General features: G+C 46.0%; 2 protein-coding genes across 2 annotated transcripts; both read left to right on the top strand.

The window, feature by feature from the left end:
* Positions 1–1,429: 1,429 nt before the first annotated feature.
* Positions 1,430–12,277, top strand: LOC138066105 (lymphocyte antigen 6E-like). The gene is made up of 3 exons (XM_068933509.1): positions 1,430–1,899; positions 8,002–8,121; positions 8,912–12,277. The coding sequence occupies exons 1-3, from the start codon at positions 1,848–1,850 to the stop codon at positions 9,118–9,120; spliced, it is 381 nt and encodes a 126-aa protein (XP_068789610.1). The 5' UTR covers positions 1,430–1,847; the 3' UTR covers positions 9,121–12,277.
* Positions 12,278–14,140: 1,863 nt separating this feature from the next.
* Positions 14,141–21,705, top strand: LOC138066104 (lymphocyte antigen 6E-like). Its single transcript, XM_068933508.1, has 3 exons — positions 14,141–16,799; positions 20,595–20,714; positions 21,433–21,705. Exons 1-3 carry the CDS (start codon positions 16,742–16,744, stop codon positions 21,642–21,644), a joined length of 390 nt encoding a protein of 129 aa, XP_068789609.1. The 5' UTR covers positions 14,141–16,741; the 3' UTR covers positions 21,645–21,705.
* The last annotated feature ends 5,729 nt before the right edge of the window (positions 21,706–27,434 follow it).

The following is a 27,434-nucleotide window of genomic DNA, read 5'->3' as shown; positions in this document are numbered from 1 at the left end:
GATGAGGCTGCAAGGGAGAAAAGAAAAAAAATAAAGTGCCTGGCTGGGCTGCTATTTCTGTACCTGATAATGGATGCTGTTGGCTGAAATAAATCTGAATGTGGGCTGCCTCTGCAGAGCAATGTACGGGCTGCAGAATGGCATTGCCTTGTGACTGGAGCCCCCTTTTCTGCTATTACCTCGAATAGTCAGCAATAAAAGCTGATTTATCAATAAAGACCGATGAGAGCTCTACTGGAGAAAATAAAATATTTCACGAGGAAGAGAGGTTTGCGTTCTTCGTTTCATGAGGAAGAGAGATTCTGCCTTCCTTCTGCCTGGTATCTTATAGAGGCATAAAGGCCAAACTACCCCTCCTTTAACTTCCTTGGTTAATTGCCACCTCTGCTCCCACTGAGTTTCATGCTCTACCTATTGAGAAAGCAGAGATTTCCATACCTTAGTCACACAGGTCTCTCTATTAACAATATTTACATGTTCAATTTAAGGGTTATGGAAAGAGTTACCTCACCCGAAGCACTGGGAATGCCTTTTAAGTGAAATAATGACTGTAGGTGGATCATAGCTGGAATCCCAAATATTTAATGGGAGAGGGGCATGCGAGAAACACTGAGATGGAGAAATAAACCAGATGGAGAGCAGCATGGGGCAGTCACTGGCAAAGACCTGGGGCACGCAGGTTGCTCCTACAGCCTGGAGTGTCATGTGAAGGAGATCCAGTTGGATCATTTCTGGAACTGCACCTCCATCCCTGCGATTAGATGGCAGAAAGACAATGGTGGAAGGAACAAGCAAGAATGATTAAAAGAAGATGAGAACGATTCTGATTTTATACAGGGAGATAGGAAGAAGCACAGTAAAAGAGGAGGAAAGAAGAGCACCATATGGAAACCCAGCCGACTACTCCTATTTGGTATTTCACATCATTTTGGCTGGCTATATATATATATATTTGTATGCATCTTTTTTTTTCAGAAGAACTAATAAGTTGAGAGCCTTGGTCGGATAATCCCTCATTCTCCAAGCTTTAACTGCTTTTTTTTCCCTCTCTGACATTTATTTTTTTAAAGACCTTCCAGTTTTGTAATTTGTGGGGGGGAAAAACAACAATAAAAGAAAATATAGCTTGTTCAACATGCTTGGGATGCGTTTTATTTTTCTTTTTTAATTTAAGTGGTCATTTTCATTGCTCAGTGGAATTTATTTTTCAATAAGATAACATTTTCCTCCATATAAAATAGCCAGTTTTTGAAGACAATCATTTATGATTTTGAACTGCAGTTTCAAAAAGGCCCACAGAAAATTGTATCTGGTCCCCGATGAAATGCAGTGGAAGGAGAGATTGCTCTTCTCATCTAGTTGCTTTCACAATCCTGGGAGACATTTTGGAATAAGTTTCAAACACAATTTCAATTTCAAATTCAAGTAATTTCCATATGCATTAAAACTGTGTGCAAGGATGGGATTTTCAAGATGCAGCCTGCTCTGACACCCAAGCTAGCCTGGAAAGGAAAGCCTTTCTCTTCTCACATGGACGCAGGGTTTTGTTTTTGTGTTTTGCTCTTCTTCCACTTATCCAGAATTAGAAACTGTTGCGTACATGCACCAGATGAACAAGCCACGTTGTGAAACATCAAGAAGAAGAACTTGGAAAAATATACGCCCTTTCAGGTTTCCAACAAGACAGACTTCCACATACAGGCAGGGACACGTTAGTCTTAATCACCAGCCATCTGACACAGGAACGCTATGGTTATTATCCTATCATCAAAGCAAACACTGCAGAGGTATAAAAACTGCCCTGAGTGAATCCTGCCTGATTCGGAGGCTGCAAAGACCTATAAAGGATGAAGGCTTTTCTTCTTGCCGTACTGGTCATAGCCCTGTGCACGGAGCGTGGTGAGTCCCCAAGGATCCCTTTGCACTAGCACGATCCTAGAGTCAGGGCAGGTCTTCGCTATTGCAGGGTAACGAGGGAGCTTTGCAATGTGAACAGTAATGCTGAGGGTCATTAGGCTTTGTTGAATATTACAGTCATCTGGGTAAGGAATAGCTGGCCCTTTTCTTTTATCAAATGTCTCTTCAAGAAGGGGGACTTATCCACACCAGGGGGAGTTGGAAGAGAGCTGAGGAGCTGAGGTGGGAGGTGAAAGACCCACCTCACCTGACCCTTTCAGTCCCATCGCAGCCCCTGGAGTGGCTCAGCTTCGGGAATTGAGAGCCCTGAGACCTAGCGCAGCTATGTGAGAAGTGAAGCTAGTAATGGGTTATCCCGAGCTGGATAGAGAAGGGAGTAAAGTTGTAGCAGTAAGGTTGTAAATCTGACATAAAACTACAAGCAATTATTTTAACTGTTTGTTTTTTTTTCCCTTGTTTTGTCAGTGGTTGCAAATTCAAGCCCTAATTAACTTCATTGGTAAAGATGGCCATGTCCACCAGGAGATGCTATTCTGGCTCTCACTTCTTTCTTGCAGTTTGTTGCTTTGAGGTGCAACTTTGTCGATTTTGATCTCTGGCCTGAGGTGGAGATGCAAAGAGTCCCATTCTCATTCTGGCAATGGGCTGTGGCTTTTGGGAAAGATGTGCTGGGAACTAGCACTGTAAAACTTGCTGTTCTGGGATCTGCCAAGGACTGCTGCCCATGCCTGAGGAAGAGGCCCTGTGTGAACAGGGGTGTGCTCAGGGTCAGGAGAGGAGTATCCATAGCAATATTGCACTCCCTCTGCTCTGGGGATTTTCCCTTATTGCAAACTGACTCTTTCTCAGTTTCATTGTAGGGTTTTACCTGCAAACTACTGGCCATCCTGGTCCTGGTCTGGCAGAGCACTTAGGCTCATACTTAATTTGGGGTTGCGAATGTTCTTAATGAAGTCAATGCGATTTCACAGACTTTGAACTCAGCATGTGCTAAATTATTGTGCTTAAGGGGGTGAAAAAGTGGAGGGTAATAAAAGGATCCTTTCCAGCAGCTTATCAACTGTAATCATATTTTTTTAAAAAAATCACATAATGAGACAGCAAACTTACTAAAAGAGTCAGGGAAAATTAACACGTACTTAGTACCACTTTGCTGTGCAGTCTAGCCAGAAAGCTTGTGGCTGTTCCAATTAATCCAGAATCTGTCTGATTTTAACAGCGTAAATCCCACATCTACCAGCGCTTGCACTTGCTAATGCATTACACACTTAAGTCATTTCTCTGGGTGGCTGGAATTACATGAAAATGCTCCTTGTGGGTCTCCATTCCAAGCAGGGTAGAGGTCTTTCTGGAGACAGACTGGAGACCTTCAAGGACAGTCTGGTTTAACCCCAGGTTTTGCAACTTGAGTAGGGGACATTATGAAAGAAGTGTTGTAACCCTTCTCCACTCAACCCTCATTGCAGTAAATGCCTCAACAGCAACAGCAAAATCAGAAATCTTTTTGATAGCATGAGCAATTCTTGTACTTACCAGGAGAGAGAAGACTATTTCCCTCAATTTTTGTGCTGAAATGCTTACCTTATGTATTTGACAATAACGAGGATCAAAATTGTCCTGCTTGACTCCAGGCTTTTCACTGAGCTACTAGGTTAGCAGCTCAAGTGCCTCCAAAGTCCTCTAAAGTCGATGATGAGAAAAAGAGAAGCCTCCTGAGCACAAAAGGAGATTGGTAAAATCAGCCCTGCAGGTGCCTGCCTGCTTCCCCTACCAGAAGAGTCTGAGGACAGCCGGAATCCTAAATAATCAGCCTTGGGTGGTTGGGATGAAACAAGACAAGTGCACCCATCAAGTGCCACTCTTTCCTACATGAATTCAGGAAATTTTTCCAAGAATGGGCTTCTCAAAAGAAGTTGCATTAATTTAACTTAAGGAATAAAGTGAGCTACATGTCTGGAAAACCCTGTCTGGGGACTGTGCTCCAGTGTAAGGGTGACTCGGGGATGAGAGGGTGGTTTCTAGTAGGGTGGAGTGGAGAATGAGGTCATGCCACTTTGTGTGAGGATGGTCTAAAGAGGGAGAAGAGCCTAAGGAGGCTAAAAAAGAGGCACTAAAAACATATGTTGCCTGCAGCGTCACGGTAGTATTGAAAACAGAAGCCAGGCAGGACAGCCAAGAGGGTCTGGAAATGCCCATGACCAAGGCTGGAAGCAAATCATAACATTCATATCACCAAGTCAGAGGCAACTGGGTGCCATGTTAAAGGCTATTGAAATATTAAGGGTGTCGAAAATGAGAAAAGAAGGAGATGGTATCTGAGTCACTGTCAGCCTAGTCACCTGGCCCCTGTGACCTCTGCTAGTGACTCTTCAGTGGGAGATAATAGGATCTGCGAGGACGAGAGACCACAAGAGGAAAGTGAAGGTCAGGGCTGAGTGGCCACGGAAAGGGTGGATGGACTGTCCAGCTGCTGTGGGGACAGGACGCAGCTTCCAGAGACAGAAAAGGATGAATAAAATCCTAAAAGGAACTGTTACACCTTTCTCCGAAATAGAGTGTACACTCTAGTCACTTGGGTCATGTCTGGGCTGGTAGGCCACTGGAGAGTGGAGACCTGTTCGGGCCAGATGAGCTTATCTAACGTCAAATATGGGCTGAAAGGAGGTAGGAACATTCCTAGTAAAGACATTGACAAGGGCAAAGAATCTCAGACAAGGGAGAAGGGCAAGGGAGAAGAAGCTAAACAGTGCTGCTATAGGAATAAGATGGGCATTAACTGGCCACAGATAAGGAGAACTCAGAAATGAGAATCAGAATCACAGAATCACAGAATCACACAACGGCTGAGGTTGCAAGGCACCTCTGGAGATCATCTAGTCCAACCCCCCTGCTCAAGCAGGGTCCTCTAGAGCATATTGCCCAGGATCACATCCAGACGGGTTTTGACTATCTCTAGCGAAGGAGACTCCACCACCTCTCTGGGCAACCTGTTCCAGTGCTCAGGCACCTTCACAGTCAAGAAGTTTTTCCTCATCTTCCCATGGAACTTCCTGTGTTCCCGTTTGTGCCCATTGCCTCTGGTCGTGTTGCTGGGCACCACGGAGAAGAGTCTGGCCCCATGCTCTTGACACCCTCCCTTCAGAAACTTGTACACATGGAGGAGATCACCTGCCAGGCTTCTCTTCTCCAGGCTAAAGAGGCCCCGCTCTCTCCGCCTCTCTTCAGAGCAGAGATGCTCCAGTCCCCTCACCATCTTTGTAGGCCTCCACTGCACTCTCTCCAGCAGCGCCATGTCTCTCTTGTCGTGGGGAGCCCAGAAGTGGACACAGTACTCCAGGGGAGGCCTCCGCAGGGCTGAGGAGAGGCCGAGGATCACCTCCCTCCACCTGCTGGCAACACTCTTCCTAATGCAGCCCACGATCCCTTTGGCCTTCTTGGCCACAGGGGCACATTGCTGGCTCACAATTAACTTGTTGTCCCCCAGCACACCCAGGTCCTTCTCTGCACAGCTACTTTCCAGCAGGTCAGCCCCCAGCCTGTCCTGGGGCCTGGGGTTATTCCTGCCCAGGTGCAGCACCCTGCGCTTGCCTTCGTTGAACTTCCCCACGTTCCTCTCGGCCCCACTCTCCAGCCTGCCCAGGTCCCTCTGTATGGCACCACAGCCTTCTGGTGTGTCAGCCACTCCCCCCAGTTCAGTATCCTCAGCCGACTTGCTGAGGGTGCACTCTGTCCCTTCCTCCAGGTCATCGATGAATACATTGAACAAGACTGGACCCAGGACTGACCCCTGGGGGACACCACTAGCTTCAGGCCTCCAACTCCACTCTGCACCACTGACCACAACCCTCTGAACTCTGCCATCCAGCCACTCCTCAATCCACCTCACCGTCCACTCATCCAACCCACACTTCCTGAGTTTACCTAGGAGGATGTGATGGGAGAGAGTGTCAAAAGCCTTGCTGAAGTAGACAGGTAGACAACATGCACTGCTCTGCCCTCCTCTACCCAGCCAGTCATTCCCTCAGAGTCGTTCCATGGTCAAGCATGATTTCCCTTTGGTGAATCCATGCTGACTACTCCTGATCACCTTCTTGTCCTCCACATGCTTAGTGCTGACCTCCAGGATGAGCTGTTCCATCACCTTTCCAGGGACGGAGGGGAGGCTGCCAGTTTCCTGGCTCCTCCTTCTTGCCCTTTGGGAAGACTGGGGTGACACTGGCTTTCTTCCAGTCCTCAGGCACCTCTCCTGTTCTCCAGGACCTTTCCAAGAGGATGGAGAGTGGCTTAGCACTCACATCTGCCAGCCCCCTCAGCATTTGTGGGTACATCCCATTGGGGCCCATGGATTTGTGGATGTCAAGTTTGCACAAATGATCATCCTTGACCAAGAGAGAGTCTTCCTTTCTCCAGCCTTCCTCTCTTGTCCCCAGGCTCTGGAATTCCTCAGGACTGGCCTTAGCAGTGAAGACTGAAGCAAAGAAGGCAGTCAATAACTCTGCCTTCTCTGTATCCTTTGTTACCAGGGCACCCGCCCCATTCAGCAGCGGGCCGACATTGTCCCTAGTCTTCCTTTTGCTACTGATGTTTTTGAAGCAGCCCTTCTTGTTGACCTTGATATCCCTTGACAGAGTTAATTCCAAATGGGCCTTAGCCTTCCTTGTCGCATCCCTGCATACTCTGACAATATCCCTATGTTCCTCCCAAGTGGCCTGTCCCCTTTTCCACATCCTGTACACTTCCTTCTTCTGCTGGAGTTTTGCCAGGAGTTCCTTGCTCATCCATGCAGGTCTCCTGCCCGCTTTGCTCGACTTCTTACTCAAAGGGATGCACCGATCTTGAGCCTGGAGGAAGTGATGCTTGAAAATTAACCAGCTTTCTTGGACCCCCCTTCCTTCGGGGGTCCTACCCCATGAGGTTCCCCTAAGTAGGTCCCTGAAGAGGCCAAAGTTAGCTCTCCTGAAGTCAAGGGTTGTAATCCTACTTATTGCCCTGCTTTCTCCTTGTAGGATCCTGAACTCCAAGAAGAAGAGAAGAATTTGTCTAGTCTCCAGAGGGTGACATTATGGCAAGAACGTTTGTTCAGATAAACGGATGAGTAGGAAATTTCCCTTATCATGCAAAGAAACCCTCCCCAAGGATCTCTTTCTTACGAATGACTGCTTTATCTCACTTGAGTGCAGGCTGTTTTCATTCATCCATACAAGCACAGTGCTTTGCAGATGCATGGTGTTACAGATGTACGCATTTTCAAGTGTTAGACAGTCTTCTCCCACGGATGGCCATAAAAAAATAACATGTTGCAGTTGAGGGGTTAGTTTGCAGAGTCCTGCCTTCTACAGGTTCAGGACTGTCTCCCAGCATGAGATCTCTGAAAATGAAACAGCCAAAGACAAGTGTCCAGTCTTCCCAGGCAACACAGAAATGCAGAGCTACATCACTTGTCCCTCACTTGAGCTACGTGTAGGGGCATTTAGCAACAAAAATCCTGTCCGGTACAGACAACGTAGTTACTCTCAGGTCTTTCTCTTCCTCTTTGTATTCAAACATTTTTTTAAAGAATTCACTGTTGATCTGTGTGCTCTGAGAAAGGATGTGCAGGCCAGGGGTCTTCAGTGTGGGAAAGAAATTACCTGAAGAGGATGTGATAAAGCGTGGATAGGAACCAGCTGGTCTCTTTCAGTACAAGAACTAGCGGCCAGCAAGCGAGGCTAGAGGTTGGAAAGAAAACAAAAGAGCTTCATGCTGCAAGTGGTAGTAGACCGGGAGAACTCCTTCCAAAAGCACATTTGGGATGACAGAACTTTAAATGGCCTCAAGGGAGACTCGGTAAGTATCCAGAAGAAAGATCCCTTGCAGTTAATAAATAAGCAAACCAATCAGATCAGGAATCTGAGCTTAAAGTAATTTGGGTCCAGGAAAGTTCCTGGAGCTGAATTTCATACACTCCTGTCCTGTTCTTATGCTTCTTTGGGTGTCTATTTGTGGTCACTGGATAGGTCTTTGGTCTGGACCAGCATTGACAGTTTTGTGTTTCTAGCAGCATTTCCAGAAGTGACTGATGGGTGTTGTGTGGTTCTTTTGCAGCTTTTTCCCTGACATGTTTCACATGCAAAGATGCATCTTCCAACATACAGTGTCTCAGTACAACCAAGTGTTCTGATTATGAGAAATACTGTCTCACAACGTATACTTCCACTGGGCTTGGTAAGTGCGAAGCTTTTCTAAGGCTCTGATGAGAAAGGAGCTTCTGATTATATGGAATGCAGAACATCTTCCCACTATGAAGTGTGGAGGAAGAATTAATAAGGATTGCAGCACACAGCAAGCAAATACTGCAGCAGGTGGGAACTCAGCATAACCCCTTTCTGTCACAACACAGCATAACAGCACTGCATTGATCATTAACTTGCGCTTAGGAGAGTGAGCTATTAAAAGAGAGAGGATTTCTCTGCATGAACCCCTTGTCTTATCTCCAAGTTCACATTCATGAAGTGATGATACTTGAGGGGACCAGGTATCATGGTGGGAGCAACCCCAAAGCACAGTAGCAATGAAGTCTTGCACACCTTGCACTGTGCAAACACATTGCTTCTCCAAATCCCTACCCCAGGTTGCACTTAGCTGGCCCTGAAAACAGCAGAAGATTCTTGAGGTCTGGAGGTGGTCTCTTTGGCTGCTCAAAGCTTTGAATTTGGGATCTATTTCTAGTTATCACGCATGAAGTGCTAGAGGGAGGCTAGTGTTGTTAGGAAGTCTGCTGGGCTAGATGGACATGCAAGGCCCTCCAAAGGTCACACGTACAGAGATGAAGGTGGAATCCAAGGGATCCAAGGGGTGCCAAAATCCAAGGGAAAAACAACAGTTAAATACAGAACAATGTATTCCCCCCCCCCCCCCCACCCGGGATATTGCTCAAACAGTCTGTCATTGTTGTTTGTAAAAAATATGTAAGACAAAATGATGAATTTCTCTGTTCTCTCTCTCCCTCATTCAGGTAATGACCGCAGTCAGCATATTACCAAGAAGTGTTCTGCAGTTTGTCCATCAATAAATCTGAATATTGGTGTAGCAGGCATTGCTACCAGCTGCTGTGAGACTTCCCTGTGCAATATCAGTGGAGCCAGCAGTGTGAAAACCAGCTACACTGTGACAGCTGTGGGCATCTTGGCCAGTCTCATCTGTGTCCTCCGACTGGGGCTGTAAAGGGGCTGGGGAGAAAGAAGCTGCTTGGCCTTACATTGCAAGGAATCATCATCTCTGCTCTACAGAGGTTTTGCCAGTGTGAACACCACCCCGTTTCTCCTAACTGGAACTTCACACCCCATCAGCAAATACTTTTGCTCTTACCACGCTCTGATGAACACACATAAGAGCATGGACCTACCTCAGAATGCTGGTGGGAAGAGAAAGTCATGATGAGGAGCCCTGTCCTTGCACAGGGGCACTGTACAGGGACCATCTCTCCTACTGTTGGCCTGTGTCACTCCATGCATTTATTCCTCTTCCTTTTAGCCCTATCTTTCCCCTATGTCATTTTTCCCTTTTTACCATTTTCTGCCCCACATCATTTTGTTCTGAGGAAGGCTTTGATATTGTAGCTGTTAAACGGAAGATGGGCACAATAAAGTGTTATTTTAGTCTATTGTGTGAGCGTGCGGTATGACACTTCAGGCATAGCAGCTTGAAACATTCGTGGTAGCAGCAACAAGAATGGAGGCGTTAGTCTGCAAGTTGCATTGAAACGATACTGAAATATATCAAATTTGCCTTGCATTCGCTTCAGGAAGCCTCTTCCCAGAGTTTCTTTTTTTTTGCCTTGGCAGAAGTATCATTTTCTGTCTACATTTCAGAGCAAACATTATTCTATTTAACTTGTTTCCAGTTTCGCTTGTGGATCAGCAGGTTGGAAGGAAATAGCTGTTGAGCTCTCCAGCAGGCAAACAGAGGGGACAAGATGGGACCTACCATGAAGGGATCTTGGGCATTAAGCTTTTTTTAAAGTGATTTAAGATCTTCTCGTGGAAGTTGCTTTATAAGCATTAAGGATTATTTTGAAAGGGAAGAAAAGTATCTTGCATGGTGCTTAAAGGGAGAATCATCAACAAAGAGATGCGGTTTCTATCCTGTGTATGCTGGAGTCAGGAGATCTCAGCTCCATCTGTAACAAAAAAATTAACTTCCACTCTCGATGACCTTGAAATCAAATGTTTGTGTTTGCTGTTAAGGTTTTCTACCTGGGTTATAACTGCAGGAATACACTTCCCTGCTCTGACTTTCCTTGTGGATAACCTTAGTCAGGAATGAGAGATTTGTCCCCTCAAATCCTTCCAAAGTGAGTCACACAAGGCTGAAATGCTTTCTCCTGAGCTAGGGAATCCTCCATGTAGGATTGCCCCAGAAGAGATCTCCCGGGACAATTGGTTGGGTGCAGCTTGCCCAGCTGATTTTCCCTCTGCAGACCTCTAACCTCTAACCCCTTACCTCTAACCCCCAGACATGTAGCTCCTGGCTGTTTTTTCAGTCCTAGTCTTCCTTATTGGCTTCTTCATCCAGGCTCACTCTGGGCTTTGTCTCTACTCTCCCTCTCTCTATTTTCTTACTATTTTTTTCTAGAGCTAATTGCTCTCTCTTTTCTTTCTCATTTTTTCTCCTTCTTGGCTCCCACTGCCTAGGTGTTCACCAAGTACAGTCATCTGCTAATCCAAGGCTGGCCAGAAATACTCTATCTTTTTCCATTACTCTCATTTGTCCTTGTGGTTTCTATGGCCTTGTCACCCCCGAACTGAGCTGGCTCCATTCTTCTTCCTGGCCTCTTTGACCAATCTATAACCTTCACCTTGCTTCCTCTCCTGCCAGATTTAGAGATATCAGTGTGGTACACACATTTGAATCTTGCCGCCCTTCTTTGTTGTGTTTTGCAAAGGGACCTGATGAGAAAGCAGAAATTGCTGTGCTCAGATCATAGCCTGCTTGGAAACAGGTGTCTACACGTCCAGGAAGACTGCATGCTCTGGAATCATATGGCCTTTAAGAGTCCTGATGGACTGAATTCATCTCCACTTTAGACTCCACTTTAGCTGCAGGCGTCAAGGGAGAGAGACAAGTGTTTGCAGTGAGCAGCTCCGCCCAGCTGAGCCAGAGGGTTCAATCTCTGCTTCTACTGACCACTGAAGAGATGTTGGCTACAGGGTGACAACAGGCTGCCGAGTACTCCACTCTGGCCACCTACCACTGTACCTAATAGGGATAAGATTGGGATGAAAGGCTACATCTCTGCTAGGAAATAAAACAAACAAAAAATTGTTCTGTGGCCTTGGATGGCTAAAGTCTGCCCCACACCCACACTCCAAGGTGGTGATACCCATGGGCTTAGAATTTGTTAGGGACGATGCTGGTTGGCACAGGCCAGGGCCAAGCCGGGGCGGTATTAGCAACTGAGAGACAAGTCTTATCCTGTTGAGTTTGTGAATGTAGACCTGCTCTTGGTGTCCATGTTTAAAATAAGGTCATGTCCTGTTTAGAGCTACCTGAACTTGGCAGCATCTCCATTTTGGATTGGGAGGAAAGCAAGAACATGAAGGAAGGTATAAAAATGTGTGGGCAAAGAGGGCAAAGGCACATGGAAGAGCCTGATTCTGCATTTCAGAGTTTCATGACCCACTTACAGCTGCTGCATGGAGTTATGAACAACACTGGGAACCCAAGAGTCCTGTCCCTAAGGGGGAAGCTCCATCCACGGCCCCGCCTGCCTCGCTCTCGACTGGTTTCTCCCTGGCCCCACAGGTTTTGCATTCCCTTCTGCCTAGCAACTCAACTGACGCATGTGGGCCAAAGACTGATCCATGTCTCAAATTATATAACAGGGTCCTTATCAGCAGGTGGGAGCAGCAATTGCCCTGAAGCATGGAAGGTCTTAAAACCATGCCTCTTTCTTCTGCAGCGAGCCCTCCCTTGGAAATAGGCTGTTGTGTAAGAAACTGCCCTCTGCCAGCCTTCCTGAGACGTCCTGATGTGACATCTCCCACGCAGATGGGGGCAGAATTAGGTGCCTAATTCCACATCGCTCCGCCCAGGGTTTCTTACTTGTTGGCTCCCATGGCTGCATACTTGCCACATCCTCTGCAAACTGCCCTGCAGAAACATCTGGGATGACATGGAAGGATCTCAGGAAGGGGGTCGATATCTCACTCAGATACTTGAGATAGCTCCTGGGAGACAGCTGGTGCCCTCTGCATGGATTATATAAGGCTCTGGTGCCTCTTCAGTGCTCTGAGTCACCATGTCAGGACCTGAATCAGCTAAGGTAGCCTTGCCCTGCCTGAATTAGGTGCTTGGATGAGCAAGGAACTCCTGGCCAAACTCCAGCAGAAGAAGGAAGTGTACAGAATGTGGAAAAGGGGACAGGCCACTTGGGAGGAATACAGGGACGTTGTCAGAGCGTGCAGGGATGCGACAAGGAAGGCTAAGGCCCAGTTGGAATTAAATCTGGCAAGGGATGTCAAGGACAACAAGAAGGCCTTCTTCAAATACATCAATAGCAAAAGGAAGACTAGGGAAAACGTGGGCCCGCTGCTGAAAGGGGCGGGTGCCCTGGCGACAAAGGATACAGAGAAGGCAGAGTTATTGAATGCCTTCTTTGCTTCAGTCTTCACTGCTAAGGCCAGTCCTGAGGAATTCCAGACCTTGGAGACAAGAGAGGAAGGCTGGAGAAAGGAAGACTCTCCCTTGGTTGAGGAGGATCGGGTTAGAGATCTTTTGTCCAAACTTGACATCCACAAATCCATGGGCCCCGATGGGATGCACCCACGAGTGCTGAGGGAGCTGGCGGATGTTATCGCTAGGCCTCTCTCCATCATCTTTGAAAGGTCCTGGAGATCAGGAGAGGTGCCTGAGGACTGGAAGAAAGCCAATGTCACGCCAGTCTTCAAAAAGGGCAAGAAGGAGGAGCCAGGAAACTACAGGCCTGTCAGCCTCACCTCCATCCCGGGAAAGGTGATGGAACAGCTCATCCTGGAGGTCATCACTAAGCATCTGGAGGACAAGAAGGTGATCAGGAGTAGTCAGCATGGATTCACCAAAGGGAAATCATGCTTGACCAATCTGATAGCCTTCTATGACAGAATGACTGGCTGGGTAGATGAGGGCAGAGCAGTGGATGTTGTCTTTCTGGACTTCAGCAAGGCTTTTGACACTGTCTCCCATCACATCCTCCCAGGTAAGCTCAGGAAGTGTGGGCTAGATGAGTGGACGGTGAGGTGGCTTGAGAACTGGCTGGATGGCCGAGCTCAGAGCGTTGTGGTGAATGGCGCAGAGTCAAGTTGGAGGCCTGTGGCTAGTGGTGTCCCCCAGGGGTCAGTCCTGGGCCCAGTCTTGTTCAATATATTCATCAATGACCTGGAGGAAGGGACAGAGTGCACCCTCAGCAAGTTTGCTGATGATACTAAACTGGGGGGAGTGGCTGACACACCAGAAGACTGTGCTGCCATTCAGAGGGACCTGGACAGGCTGGAGAGGTGGGCGGAGAGGAACCTCATGAAGTTCAACAAAGGCAAGTGCAAGGTCCTGCACCTAGGCAGGAATAATCCCATGCACCAGTACAGGCTGGGGGTTGACCTGTTGGAAAGTAGCTCTGCCGAGAAGGACCTGGGAGTGCTGGTGGACAACAAGTTAAACATGAGCCAGCAGTGTGCCCTTGTGGCCAAGAAGGCCAATGGGATCCTAGGGTGCATTAGGCAGAGTGTTGCCAGCAGGTCGAGGGAGGTGATCCTGCCCCTCTATTCAGCCCTGGTGAGGCCTCACCTGGAGTACTGTGTCCAGTTCTGGGCTCCCCAGTACAAGAGAGACATGGCACTCCTGCAGAGAGTCCAGCGGAGGGCTACCAAGATGATTAGAGGGCTGGAGCATCTCTCCTATGAAGAAAGACTGCAAGAGCTGGGCCTGTTCAGCCTGGAGAAGAGAAGATTGAGAGGGGATCTCATCAACGTGTACAAGTATCTGAAGGGGGAGTGTCAAGAGGATGAGGCCAGCCTCTTCTCCGTGGTGCCCAGCAACAGGACAAGAGGCAATGGGCAGAAACTGAACCACAGGAAGTTCCATCTGAACCTGAGAAAAAACTTCTTGACTGTGAGGGTGACAGAGCATTGGAACAGGTTGCCCAGAGGGGTGGTGGAGTCTCCTTCGCTGGAGATATTCAAAACCCGTCTGGATGTGATCCTGGGCAATATGCTCTAGGTGACCCTGCTTGAGCAGGGAGGTTGGACGAGATGATCTCCAGAGGTCCCTTCCAACCTAAACGATTCTGTGATTCTGTGATTCTTGTAGGAGGTGGTTTAACTTTGGCTCTTCTTTTCCCTCGCTCAGAGCTTTTGCACCGGTGATACAGAAGGACCTATGCTACCTTCTGCTCTCCTTGAACAGTGTGGTTACGTTTTCCACCAATAATCTTAAATTTCTTCCCTTTCTCTCTGAGATCAGATCAACACCCAGTGAATCAGTGACAGCAAGAGATAATATGGATGCCTAAGATAAAAACAGGGTCTTGACTTGGTCCAAAAAGTTTCTAGAAGCCGTGGAAAATGGCAAAAGCAACCTTTTTTCAAAATTAAATGCTGCTCTATCATCCTTTAGGCAACTCATGGCTCCATTCTGAGGTCCATTTTAGTGTTCCCAAATTGTTAGCACTTTTTTTTTTCCTGAATTGGTAGTGATGGGATCACTCTACAGAGGTGCTTCAGCTCCCTGGGTTTTTTACAATCTTACTTCTTACCTGCTGTCTCTGCATGGCTTGTTGCTCCAGGCCCTCCTCCAGGCCGACAGCCAGGATGATGGTCAGCAGGATACACCCTCTTGACTCTGGCTGCTTAATTGTTGCCTCTGACTGTCTGAGTTTTATAATCTGTTCTCCTGAGAAAGAAGGAATCGCTGTGCTCTAGTCACTGTGCTGCAAAATCAGTGCTCTTCAGATGCTGGGAAGAGGGCATGCTCCAGCATTGCACTATGTCTAGGTACTAACAAAGACTTTAATGTCCTGGGGACCACTCCCAGATAACTTTTTGACATGGAGAAGCTGATTTTCTTCCCAAATTTCTCTCCTTACACTTGGTACACATTTGTTGACAGTGCTGGGGCTGTTTCAGCCTCACTACTTTCTCAGAGCAGACTTGCAAGTTGGAGGCCTGATGAAAGCACTGAGCCAATGTACCACCGCATCAAGGCCCATGTAAAAACAATAGGTGCTGGAAAGGTCATCAGATGTGGTGGGAAATATGGTAACAATTTGAGGACTGTTTCATTCACGGAAGAAGGGAACGGGCATATACACAGCAGAAGGCTATGGGACAATTAATGGAACAAAGAAGGAAAAATTGATGCTTCCTATAACTCTAATTGCAAAACACCAGCAAGAGGAGACACCCACTGATTGTGAAGTGCAACCTGTTTGTAACCCACTTGGGTTGTACACCCAATGGCATTGGCAAAGCAGAAGGCTCGAGCTGATCATTGCTGTGTCCCCTGCTGACCTCATACATCTCCAAACACAGCAGTGAGGATGTCCTTCTTCACTTCAGGCTTGCATAACTGTGGAATTCACTACCGAACAGGAACAGTTTTAGGAGGACCTGAAAAATATTAGACACTCACACGGATAATGAAATAATCCAGTGTTGAGAGGCTTAATATTAGACACATAGAAAGGAAACAACCCCTTGTGCTGCAAGGAACGAACACCCTACTGATGGTCACTACTAGGGAACCACCTGTTATGTTATTCCACAGTTGCCAGTAAAAGGGCTTTTTGGCAACTTCCTCTTTTGCGTGTTTGCTACCTGATGTCCAGGCCTAATCTCAGCTTGGAGGAACCATCATTCTGAGATGGCAGCTTGAATTCTTACAAGATGCATCTTGTATTAGGGTCTCTTTCCCAGAACATCAGAACCAGAGCCATGCTAAGGGATTCGGAGGAGAGCAACACAGAGGAAGGGAGGAAAGGGACTGATTTAAGAGGAGAGATTGAAAAGGATACATTTTTGAGAGTAGACTAGTAATTCCAGGATGCCAACTTGTGATATCTTAAATGGAGGTGTGATTTCCAGAAGCTGCTAGTCCTGGAGAAAAGTAGACCCTCTAATGGCTCCCTGAAATAGGAGGAAAACTTCATTAAATAAAATGTGTTTTGTATTTGAAAGGTATTTGAAAAGTACAACCAAGAGAAAAGGGATTATGTATGGGTAATGGAAAAGTGAAAAAGAAATGAAGACTGTCATGAAAATTTGAAGAACATCTTCCGTTTAACTAGCTATCAGCTAATTTCATACAGTGTAAAATATACTGACTTCATTGGAGCTAAACCGGTTTAGGCCAGTTGAGAATCTGGCCTTGTGATTCTGTGGAATAGTTAAAGAAAAAGAACAGTATATCATGAGCCCTGGTACATCCACCATTAATGATCCAAAGGGACTAGAAAAATGCACTGCTAGGACTAATTCCTCATGCCTCCAGGCCCTGCTATTTAATCAATGCAGCATCTGCTGTTGGAAAGACAGAAGGAAGTAAAGGAAAAAGCTCAGAGGAGAGAAGAGCAGGAGCTTATTCCCCATTACTCATGAGACTGGAAGAGCAAGAATGTGGTATTAAAAGGACTTTTCACAAAGGTGACTGTGATTTCCATGGGCTCCAGCACGGAGAACTCCCACATGCACATTACACACCCTTGGGCTGATTTCACATCCACCTGTGAGCCACCTGAAACCTGTATAACTGCTGCTGTTCAGAAGGTATATAACCTGCTCTCCAAACACCTTTCCAGTCCAGCTGAGAGGATCTGATGGACATGAAGACTACTCTTGCCGCCTTGCTGGCTGCTGTCCTGTGTGCGGAGCAAGGTGAGCCTCTATCGCTGCTACTAGTTAGAATGAGGTTTATAGAGAAGACAGAGACAACTTTCTGTGTTGCATGAATTTAGAGGGTTATCACCAACTTTGCAGTACTGCAACACTGTAGCCATGCTTCTTCTAACTTCCTTTCACACCTTGGTTAACATTGAGTTTTCCATGTGTTGTAGAAATGAGATCAGTTTACAGAGCAGGTCTGATAAAGTAAGCAGGCAGTACCAGGCGATTTAACTCTAATTGCATCGCACTGGATGATGGGTTATAGCCATGCGTTGGTCTAGGACACCTTTCCAAATGATGCAAGCTTAAAGGGCCAGAAAAAATAATAAAATATATATTTTTTAATTCATATAATTCTGGGATATTTAGACTTTTCTATACTGGTGCTTCATCCACTAGCATGAGCCACATGGTTTGCCATGTATCTTGCTTCCTAGGAAATGCAACCGGTGAGCAGTTTTATAGATGAACTCAGAGACAGAGATGAAAGAGCTTTTCCATGCATATGTCACGTTAAAGGTATCCTTCCTCCCAAAGGGAAGTCTGAGGTACTTTAAATGAGCACTCTTTGGGACTGATACACGTGTATTGCTACATCGCTACTTGCCTGTAGGAATAAGGACCAGGTTGCCAGTCTTTCCCACGTGCCTGATGGTTTCTCAGAAACCATGATACATATCTAGCAGAGGTTGAGAAAGAGATATCTAATTAATTCTTGCGCTCTGATGTATCAAACCCCTTCTCCTACACTTTTTGTACATATGGTTCTGTAGCCTGCCTGCAAGATCAGGAGCACTATGAATTTTTGGGGTGGTAGAAAGGGGTACAACTATACCAAAGAAAAGGGACTTTTTGCCCATAATTCCTGAATGTAGCAACACATCATGGTCACTGGAGAGTAATTATCAAAGGCAATATCTTCAGTGGTCCCTAGCGTGAAGGGAAAGGCTAATGGAGATCCAAAATGCTGGTAGCAGACATTTATGGTGGGATATTTTATTCCTCTAGTAGGCTGATGACATTTTATATTGGCTTCAGCTTCCAAATGAACTTAAGGACAATCTCTTATATAGCATCTTTCTGGAGCCCAATCTGGATCACAGAAAGTTAGAAATTCTAATAGCAAGACTTCCACATTCAAATGTAAAAGATTGTAACCTCCTGGCCTAACACATGAAAAAAAGTAATCTTGGAAGCAACTGCTATTTGATTCTTCTCACATACCTGGGATTCCATCCAAGACCCCAATATGCAACTTTTTGATCAAAATCCTTGATTACACAGCCCATATTGGGGGGTTTGTCTTCATTTCCTTCCCTGAACTTACCATTACAGGAATATTTTGGCCAGAAGAAATCTTAAGAGTTCATGGTCCTTTTCCCTGCTCCAGTGCTGGACCAAATCAGGCAGATGTTCATCTAATGCATTCTTGAAAGCTTCCAGCAAAGAAGATTCCATAGCTTGTAATTGCTCAGACACCCTTCCCTTCAGAAAGTTAGTCTTAATGTCTAACCGACATCTCTTTTGTACACTTCTCCTGTGTTATCACCATAGAACATGACGAACAGTTTATCGCTTTCTTCTTTGCAGCTACCTGTTACTTGCTTGAAGAAGGTTACTGTGCCTTTCCTCATCCCCTGCGCGCTTTGCTTAAACAAGCTAAATGCTTCCAACCTTTTCTAAGAGGTTATATTTTTGAGATCTCTGACAACTTCTCCTCTGGTTTCTCTCCAAATGCTTCACATATTTTTTGAAGTGCTGAATACAGATTTGGATATCGGTGCTCCAGCTGAGGCTTTGCCAAAGTGCAAAGGACATTTTGCATATCTTGCACATGACATTGCTACTTGTGTTCCCTAGGGTAATACTTGTTTTCATTACTGCAGCACGACATTGTCACTCCTGCTGTTTACACTCCGGTATAAACCCCTGTCCTTAATAGGAACCTAACCAGTTGTTTCTCATCCTATATTTAAATAACTTATTTTTATCTTAGTGTAACACGTTGCATTTCTCTTTACTGAACTATATCTATTCTTTTTTCCATTCTTTTGTTACATCCATCTGTCAAAATCACTTAGAACTCTACTTATAAAATGTTTTCGGCTCCTTTCCCCTTGGTATCATCTGGATATGTGATGAGTATCCTCTATCCCATCTCCAGTCTGACTGGTGATGATAACGAACAGTACAGAGCCCACAGCAGAGCTCTGGAGAACCTTATGAGGTGCAGTGTTCCAGTGTGATGAATAACCTCTGTGAACTACCCTGTGAGCATGTTCTCATGCCTGGCTCTGCACCTATTCTGTTGCATTTTCACTCAATTGTGTTTCCTGAGCTTGTTCATAAGAATGTCATGAAAGACTGTAGCAAAAATTTTGGTAAAACCTTATTGCATCTCCTCTATCACAAAACATGCTACTCTAGCATGTTCTATCCCATACACAAAGATTCATGCTTATTAGTTATGACCAAAGTAAAAAAGTCACATTATGGCCTCCTCAGTGTCAACAGTCCCTTCCCTTCCTATCCCTTCCCTTCTCCTTCCCATCCCTTCCCCCACCCCTTCCCCTTCCCATTTCCTAGCATCAGGAACTTGTCATTTCCCGGTCTCTCCGACCTACATTGCCCTTCCACTTTCTCGCTGCCAACTTCTTATCAGGCAGAACTGAATTCACAAGAACATGCCTATCAGTTGCTTTCTGCACTTTCTGTACTGACAGATTGTCCCCAGGCTTACCAGGAACTTAGCAGGCATTCTGTATTGTGCTAGATTCCCTTTCCAAAAATACCTGTGTTTTAAAGTAACTCATCCCCTCTCTTACACAAACATGCATATTTTGCTCTGGATGATTTTGCTAGCTTGAAACACAATCACGACCTCCAAACCCATAAGTCACTTAATCTCTCTAGTTAAGGGCTGTCCTGTACACACTTTGGTGTGTTTTTTCATCCAGGTTGTGTTCTTGTGCTTGTCCTTTTTCATCATTACTTTCCAGAGGCTTTCCAGAGGTTCATCCTACCACCTTCTGGATTTCAGGGCAAGCATGTACATCCCTGATAGACAAGACAACTCACCTCTGCCCATCTTTGCTGCCTGTCCTCTTCTTCATCTGTACTGCAGATGTATGAATTATCCCATCAAATCTGTGTTTACCAGGCAACCCATAATTTTGATTAAGACTTCCCATTTATTCCCTGTCTTACACAGTAGTATGAAGAAGTTCAGCAGAGCATCTGACTAGTCTCCTCAGACTTCCTAGGACTGAGGTTAGGCCAGTTCAGTCAGTGGTGTTCATCCACAAGAAAAGATACGTGACAGTACTCTCCAAGCCAGATGAAAGAGAGCTAGGACGCTGGGCATTGCTAACCTCCTTGAAACACTCCAGGCCCCAGGATTCCTCAGGTCCTACCTGACTCTCCCTGTGTACTGCTTGCATAAGAGAAGTGACTGTGCAGTAATTGGTAATTCACGTGACAGAACTCTCAGGACAGAGAAGTTATTGCTAAGCAATAATCTCCATCATAAAAGACCCCAAATCCTTGAATTCCACTCACATCTACTGCTGTCAGAGATTGCAAACAAATCGATAACACTTCACAGTCGGGGGCACATGAGACAGAGAGGGATTTAACATTGCTACTGTGGATCAAGGGGTAAAGAAAGTCACTGGTCATTCACACACAAGCATTCACCAGGCTACCACTGGGAAAATGTAGGTAGGTATCAAGAGTGTAAGTATTGCTCTTTCTAAACAGTGAACTCCTTTTGTTCCCTTCCCCCAGCCTATGCACTTATGTGCTACGCGTGCCAGGAACAGGAGTCCAACAAGAACTGTTTGACCATTTCCATGTGCACAAAGGAAGATAAATATTGTGTGACTGTCCGTAACAGCGTTGGAACAAGTACGTTTCAGAACAATTCCTTGTCTGTGCTGTAGGACAGGAGTCCCAGTAATGGGCCTGAGGAGTTAGGGGCAATGCTTGTACTATATATAGCAGCACCAGAGAGTGACCTCAAGCCTAGGACTATGTGCGCTGCTTCACTGCTAGCTTCCCCCCAGCTTTGCTCTGATCGCTCCAGCTAGCTCTCTCCATGATAGTACATGGACATAGTTCAGTAGCTCACTCCCAGGGTTATTTTCAAAGAAATATGGACAAAACCGCACCGCAGCTGATTCCCTCTGCCCTGCACAATCCTTCAGCTCTGTCCATTGGGGCTCTGCACCCTCAGACAACTTCATGCACTCTCACACTGAGTTCCATGTCGTGCAAAACATTCCCCTGGTTTTATGCTGCAGGAAAATCACTCTGTTGGACAGGAAACCAGATTGAGCATTGCCTCAGACAGTTTCAGCTGAAACCCATCCCCACATGCTAATTCTATTTTAGGCATAGTCATAACATGGAGCCCAGGGGAGACCCGGTACCACGTTCCAGCAGTGTGGACATGACCAGACTGCTCTAGATGGGGCAGCTCCTGAGCAGAGGACATATTTGCCTCGGGGACTGGTCTCTGTCCTTCTTTCATTCAGCAATGCAGATTTAATGAGGGAAATAATATCTTAACAATGATTCCCCCTTTTTGCACTCTCTTTCTTTGTTTCCATCTCTTCTGCATTAGAGCCCAACAAGCCTAAGTATATCTTCTCCAAGATGTGTTCTCCAGTGTGTCCAGCAACAAGTCAGCAACGAAATCAAACTTATCAAAAGGTTTCTTGCTGTGAGAAACCATTATGCAATGTGAATGGCGTCAGCAGCAAGCAAAGCAGCTATGGAGTGATGTCCCTGGGCGTCCTAGCTAGTATCATTTATATCTTTACATTTGAACTGTGATGGTTTAAGAAAAATTCCACATGATGGCATTGTTTGAAATAAAAGTGTGTTGCTCTGGGATAATTCCTACCCTTAAAGAGTCATGCTTTGCAGACAAGCTCCCACTGGGGTTTTCAAGAGAGTATAAATAAGTTAGGTGCTGAACTCCCATTGATTTCCTAAGCCTACTTGAATCTTAAGTATCCCCAGACATCCAAGTCACCTCAGAAAATACATAAAAGGTAGCCCTTTTGGTATGTTCAAGCTTCAAATCATTATGGCTCTGAAGAAATCCTCAAAGACATATTTTTGTCTCTTTGAGTTTCAGAACACTGCAAGGAATAACAATCCACCTTCACAGAAACACAGGTAATAGCTCAATAGCTATGCTAGCACAGAGTTCAGTATCCTCTTCCATTCACAGTAAGTCAGTTATCACACATCAGTGAAGTGATTCATAAACAAATATGTAGAAGTAAAACTCATTTCCAGCATTTTGGATATTCCTCCAGCCTCAGTGGGAAATAATTTCTGGCTCTCCTGGCTCTTTGCTCTTGTAGAGGCATCATATTTTAAAATGAGTATCCTTCGTTGCACAGCTCCAGTGTGTTGGTGAAGCTTGGGGAAAAGGCAGAGAGACCAAATGTGGCTGAGGAAAGGCAACCACAGGGTACCAGAGGGGAGACAGGAGGCAGGAAGGAGAGGAGGCAGCATGGTGGACACTGTACAGGAAATTGGGCCCATGCTGTCCGCCTCCTCACAGACCTTTTCCAGGCTGGAAAAGACAATGCTCTCACATCTGTTCCCCTGTTTTGTTGTAGGGCCAAACTAATCTGACAGCTGGTGCGAACTCCAGTCACTTACAGATTGTGATGCTGGTGTAGAAACAATCAACTCTGTTTGGCTTTGTTTCCTGATGAGCTTCAGGCTCTCTGCTCCCTCCTCTCTCTGCAAGAACTCTTCAGCAGCTGAGCAGAGCAAGAAAAGCTCTGTAGGAGGCCTAGGGGCCTCCACAGCAAAGTAAGAAGAATGGCAGGCAGCCAGAGACTAACATGGACCAATAGTCCAGAGCCTTTTGGTCATAGAGGTCCTAGAGGACCCTGCTTGAGCAGGGAGGTTGGACTAAATGATCTCCAGAGGTCCCTTCCAACCTAAACGATTCTGTGATTCTGTGATAGCCCCTACTGCAAGCTCACTTCTCAGGACAAAACAAACAAACAAACAAACAAACAAACAAACAAACAAACAAACAAACAAACGAGTTGGTAGCATCACTGGCTCAGCTGTGTTCTGGGGGAAACCAGAACTTGTCCAAATAATTCATTTTTTTGGAAGAGACAATGTATTTGGTGGCTAGATGAGACTTGAGGCTTGTCTAAAGCACTTGCCTTGGAAATTTGCCTTTTTTGGTTGCATCCATAGAAGGATGTATATTTGAGATGTTTCACGCTGCCTGGATTACAAAGCAAATGATTTCCCAACAAGAGGATCAGCAAAGTTGCCCCATCAACCCAGTGTGTTTCTACTGTGATCCATGGAGTCTGGTGCTTGGCCCATGCTTCAGATATTTAGTTTAAAGGGCAGGAGAGGAATGAAGCAAATGAACCAGTAGACACCAAGGTGCCGGGCAGGGACAAGAAGCCACTGACACCCATTCATCTGGGCTCAGGGATGAAACACACATTTCGACAGAGCCAGAAGTGAAACTTGGCTTTCTGCCAGCAGAATTTGCAGTTAATGTCTCACATCAAACACAACCACAAAAGGGAAGGATGGCTGTGGTGGAGAAGAAGGAAGGAAAAACTGTTTAAACGGAAAGGAAGGGGGAGATGCCTGGATGCTGAGCAGAAGGGGTTGGCAGCATCGATATGGGTTGTGATGGTCATGCTGCATCCTGCTGCCACGAACATGTGTTTTATGAAGACCTGACCCAAAGGGAACCCACTTCGTCCAATAGGCCCTGTAATATAGCGGATGCTTTCAAAAAACTCCAGGGAAGATGGGCTTCAGGCCAAAGTCATTACTGTCTTTACCACCAGGCAAGTTGGCACAGGAAAAGGGAAGCAGAAGGAGCGATTTATATCTCACCCAGTTTCACTTGCTGTGAGAGGGCAGAGACCTGGCGGGTGAGGCCAGCCGGTGAAGAGAGAAAGGGGCAAGGCTTGAGACCAGTCCACTGAGGCTGGCAGCATGCAAAAGACCAGGCTGTGCAGAGTGAACGAAGGAGAGGAAACCGTAGCCAGATCTTTGCTAGAGCGGCAGAGGAGGAGTTGCTGCAGGGTCTAGAGGGAGAGCTGGTCAGCTCAGAGCCTGACAGCTGCTGCCGAGGACTGTCATTCAACACCTTCCACTTCTGCAGTGGGATGCCTGGGAAGAGGAAGACCATCAGCAACCAGACGCTCTTGAAGGAAGCTGGTTGGTTCTGCTCACAGGGAGCATTTCCTCCCTCTCTCCTGCTGGGAGATATCTGCATGCATCACTGTGTGCCCCCTTGCAGACCCCTATGGCCTTCCCAGCAGTTCCCTCCTCTTCACCATGCCAGTTTAAGTAAGTGCTGCCTGTTAATAACGCCTGAATGGATGTTACTACCAACAATTAAAACGAATAGAAGGGTTTCAAGATCTCTCCCGTTAGATATTTACAAGGTGCCTTTTCTCCCAACCTTTCTGGACACCAGAGCACCTGCCTGACTGTACCGGGTTTACCCTGACTGCTTTCTTGGAGCAGAGGCACCTTAAGGTTTTCATTGTGTTTCAAAGGATTCATCGGTTGCATTGCTAGTCATATTAGCGCCTGCCTGGCTCCGGGAATGAACGAACCCCCACTGCCGTGAATTAGGGGCTGATGGTCTCTGAACAGTGCATGGATAGGATTTATGAACTGAATGTCAGAGCTGATGCTCTGAGTGGGAAGTCATCGAATCTCTTTGGTAAGAAATAAAGAAGGAAAGGGGAGACTTAAATACTGTCCTTCTTGGCTGGGGCTGAGCAACAGGGTACATACTGATCCAGCTACTGAAAAGGCCACAGCTCCTTCTCTGCACTTTACCTGCCTTCCCGGGGCTGGAGAAAGGTGCAGGTAGAAGATCAGCATTCCTGTGGCCCAGGAGTTTGGGCATAAACAGAGCTGCCTCTTCTTCAAAGGGAAGAATCGGTCATGTTTGCCTTTTCAAATGACTTTGCAGTGTGAGGTGTTGCTGATGGTGCTCTCCAGGCTTAGCTGCGCTTGCCTGAGAACAGGTGATGCTTGGAGGTGCCACTTCAGTGCTGAATTTGTTGCACAATATCACAATTTTGAGTTGCAAGCCCAGACTCCGGAGACGTGTTCTCCTTCCAGTTTGCAGGTACATGCAGAGCAAAAGGAAACAGGTATGGAGACGTTAACCACATCTAGCACATAAATAACAGAGCAATTTTGCTGCCGCAGATGTTAATAAGAGTAACATGTATTAGCCAACCAATACATCAAAAGCAAGAACATTAAAATGAAGCAGGGCACAGGTTTAAGCAAAGAAAAGGTAATATTTTCAACATAAATATGCACATCAGCAAGGGATATTAGCCAAACTAAGTAGTAGCCAGGCACAGAGGCATTAAGAAGAGAAATATTTGGCATCACAGCTACCAAACACAACCTGTCTTACCTGCTCCTAGTGTTTTCACAGTGGAAAACATTGGGGATTTCAGGAGAGTGGATACCATCAAACACAGCATCCATCCTTATAAAGGGAATGGCAGAGCAGTCAGCCCAAGCCCCAGTGTTGGAAAAAAATCTGGAATAAATTGTCAGACGACTTGCAATAGTGCAGGGGATGCCAAGGAGATGGGGATGAACAGTAAAAGCTTTGTGTTGAATGAGTCAGTCCCACCTGTGAAGAGGTGGCAAAATCTGCAGTTCGGGTAGAAGCAGTACCTGTCACATATCTCAGTGCTAATAAAGCTGTTGGCACCGTATCACACGACAGTCTCGCATGCAAACGAAGAAAACACAGTCTAGACAAAATCACTGTAAAGCAGATATAAACTGACTGGATTGTGTTTTCTAGCAAATAACAGTCAACGGTTTGCTGTCAAACCGGAAGGATCTATTGAACAGGGTCCTTTGTGGCTTGCCACGATTCTGGTATGATGCAATATTTGAATTAAGGGTTTGAATGACGGATTAGAGAATAAGCTCATTGAGCTTGCAGGCAACAAGGTGGGAGAATCTGCGACTAGATGGGAGGACAAGGTGAGAATTCTGAGTGATGAATAAATCTAAGCGGTGGTCTAAAAATGAAGATGCCATTTGGAAAGGACAAACACAAGGCTCTTCAGTTAGTGGGGGCCAGTCATCTGCACAAATATAGGATGAAGAAACCTCTTTTGCAGCAATTTGGTTGAAAAAGAAGTTGCAGCGCTTGTTATGCCAGACCGTAGGATTAACATACTCATAAGATTAACATATGTCAAACCTGGCCGGGGGTGCGGGGAGGGGAAAAAAGGCCTTGCTGGAATGTTTGTAGTCCATTGCAAAATTGCACACATCACACTGGGAAGTGCAAACTGGCATGTGATGGGATGTGACCCTTCCAGTCTCTTCTCCGGTGGGAAGGTCTGGCCTGGTACATTCTCCCCTCTTTTTGCTATTGGGTTCATATGGCAGTAAAGAAGCTTTTAGATAGGATCTAAAAGGTTTCCCAGCATCTAAGGAAGGGTGAAGAGCTGGAGTCAACTGCCTGGAGAACAGCCTCCAGCAGCAACAGCTTGAGCGTCATCATCAAGATGCATTAAAGTATGATAGAAAAATATTTTCCTCAACATCCAATTGGGTTCTCCACTAGGGCTGGAGAATGAACTCAGCTGCCACTCCTGGTCCCCTCCAGTTCTCCTTTCTGTCATTCCCATGTACCTGTTGTGGGTGCTGATTCCCTTTCCTTCGTTAGAGCATAACTGTGCTGAGCTGTGCTGCATAACTGTAAAGCAAGGCTTAACTTCACTTTATACAATGATTATACAATGATATCATCAAACATGAACCAAAGACGCTCTTCCGTTGGAATCTTGTAGGAACCTCACTCCAAAGGACTTTCAACCCATAAAACACATCTTGGGTTGCCAGGATATCAGTCAACAAGTATAAGTGACAGATGTGCTGAGCAGGTGAGTCAGCTCTGCATGATATGAATGACATACGATATTCCTCTCTTCAGCTGATCTCTCAGCTAGGCAAATCCCTTACCACCAAGTAATGTGTTGTCACAAAGGGAGGTGACAAAGGTTTCAATTTTACTTGGTCCAGCAGGGCCAGGAAGCAGATGCTGACTTTGTGACCAGTGCTCAAAATAGCTCATTCGGGACCTGCCTCTGGCTCCAAGGCCTCTTCTAGTGTTAGATGTTAATCAGCAATTAGATAACATGCAGATGCTGCCCCTAGGAACAAGAAACTCCCTTCTCTGGTCTAGAGGAAATGAATGTAATAAAACTTAGTGCAAGATCTTCTGGAAGAAGAAAGTGATTTTGTAATGCCAAATCTCCAAGTAAGTCAATTTTGTCCTCTCATAGCTGTTCTTGCAGAGTTTATTTAATCAGTCTCTCACAAGCACCAAGATTTGTGGCCCCAGGTGATCTGGCCAGTGTCACTTGTGTGTGACAGGTGGACAAGGGACTCCAGCTATGCAGTCCTCATTATGCCTCTAGGGTTCTTCTCAATAGAGGATAACAAATTGATTTTGGACTTGCCTTTTACAGCCTTTAGGAAGAAATGCTGTTATGCTCCCCCCTCCTCTTTATTTTGCCCCTCTTAGGCAAGTTCCCTGAATTTTACAGTTCC

Source organism: Struthio camelus, chromosome 2, assembly GCF_040807025.1.
Source record: "Struthio camelus isolate bStrCam1 chromosome 2, bStrCam1.hap1, whole genome shotgun sequence".
In the NCBI taxonomy this organism is placed as follows: domain Eukaryota; kingdom Metazoa; phylum Chordata; class Aves; order Struthioniformes; family Struthionidae; genus Struthio; species Struthio camelus.
The sequence above is the reverse complement of the archived record's forward strand: the minus strand, read 5'-3'. Positions and strand labels throughout refer to the sequence as shown.

Bases quoted from the DNA above. Each gene is read 5' to 3' on its own strand.
- LOC138066105 (XM_068933509.1), top strand. From the start codon at position 1,848: ATGAAGGCTTTTCTTCTTGCCGTACTGGTCATAGCCCTGTGCACGGAG. The intron at 1,900-8,001 runs GTGAGTCCCCAA...GTTCTTTTGCAG, and splicing joins AGCCCTGTGCACGGAGCGTG to CTTTTTCCCTGACATGTTTC. The intron at 8,122-8,911 runs GTAAGTGCGAAG...TCCCTCATTCAG, and splicing joins GTATACTTCCACTGGGCTTG to GTAATGACCGCAGTCAGCAT.
- LOC138066104 (XM_068933508.1), top strand. From the start codon at position 16,742: ATGGACATGAAGACTACTCTTGCCGCCTTGCTGGCTGCTGTCCTGTGT. The intron at 16,800-20,594 runs GTGAGCCTCTAT...CCCTTCCCCCAG, and splicing joins TGTCCTGTGTGCGGAGCAAG to CCTATGCACTTATGTGCTAC. The intron at 20,715-21,432 runs GTACGTTTCAGA...CTTCTGCATTAG, and splicing joins CCGTAACAGCGTTGGAACAA to AGCCCAACAAGCCTAAGTAT.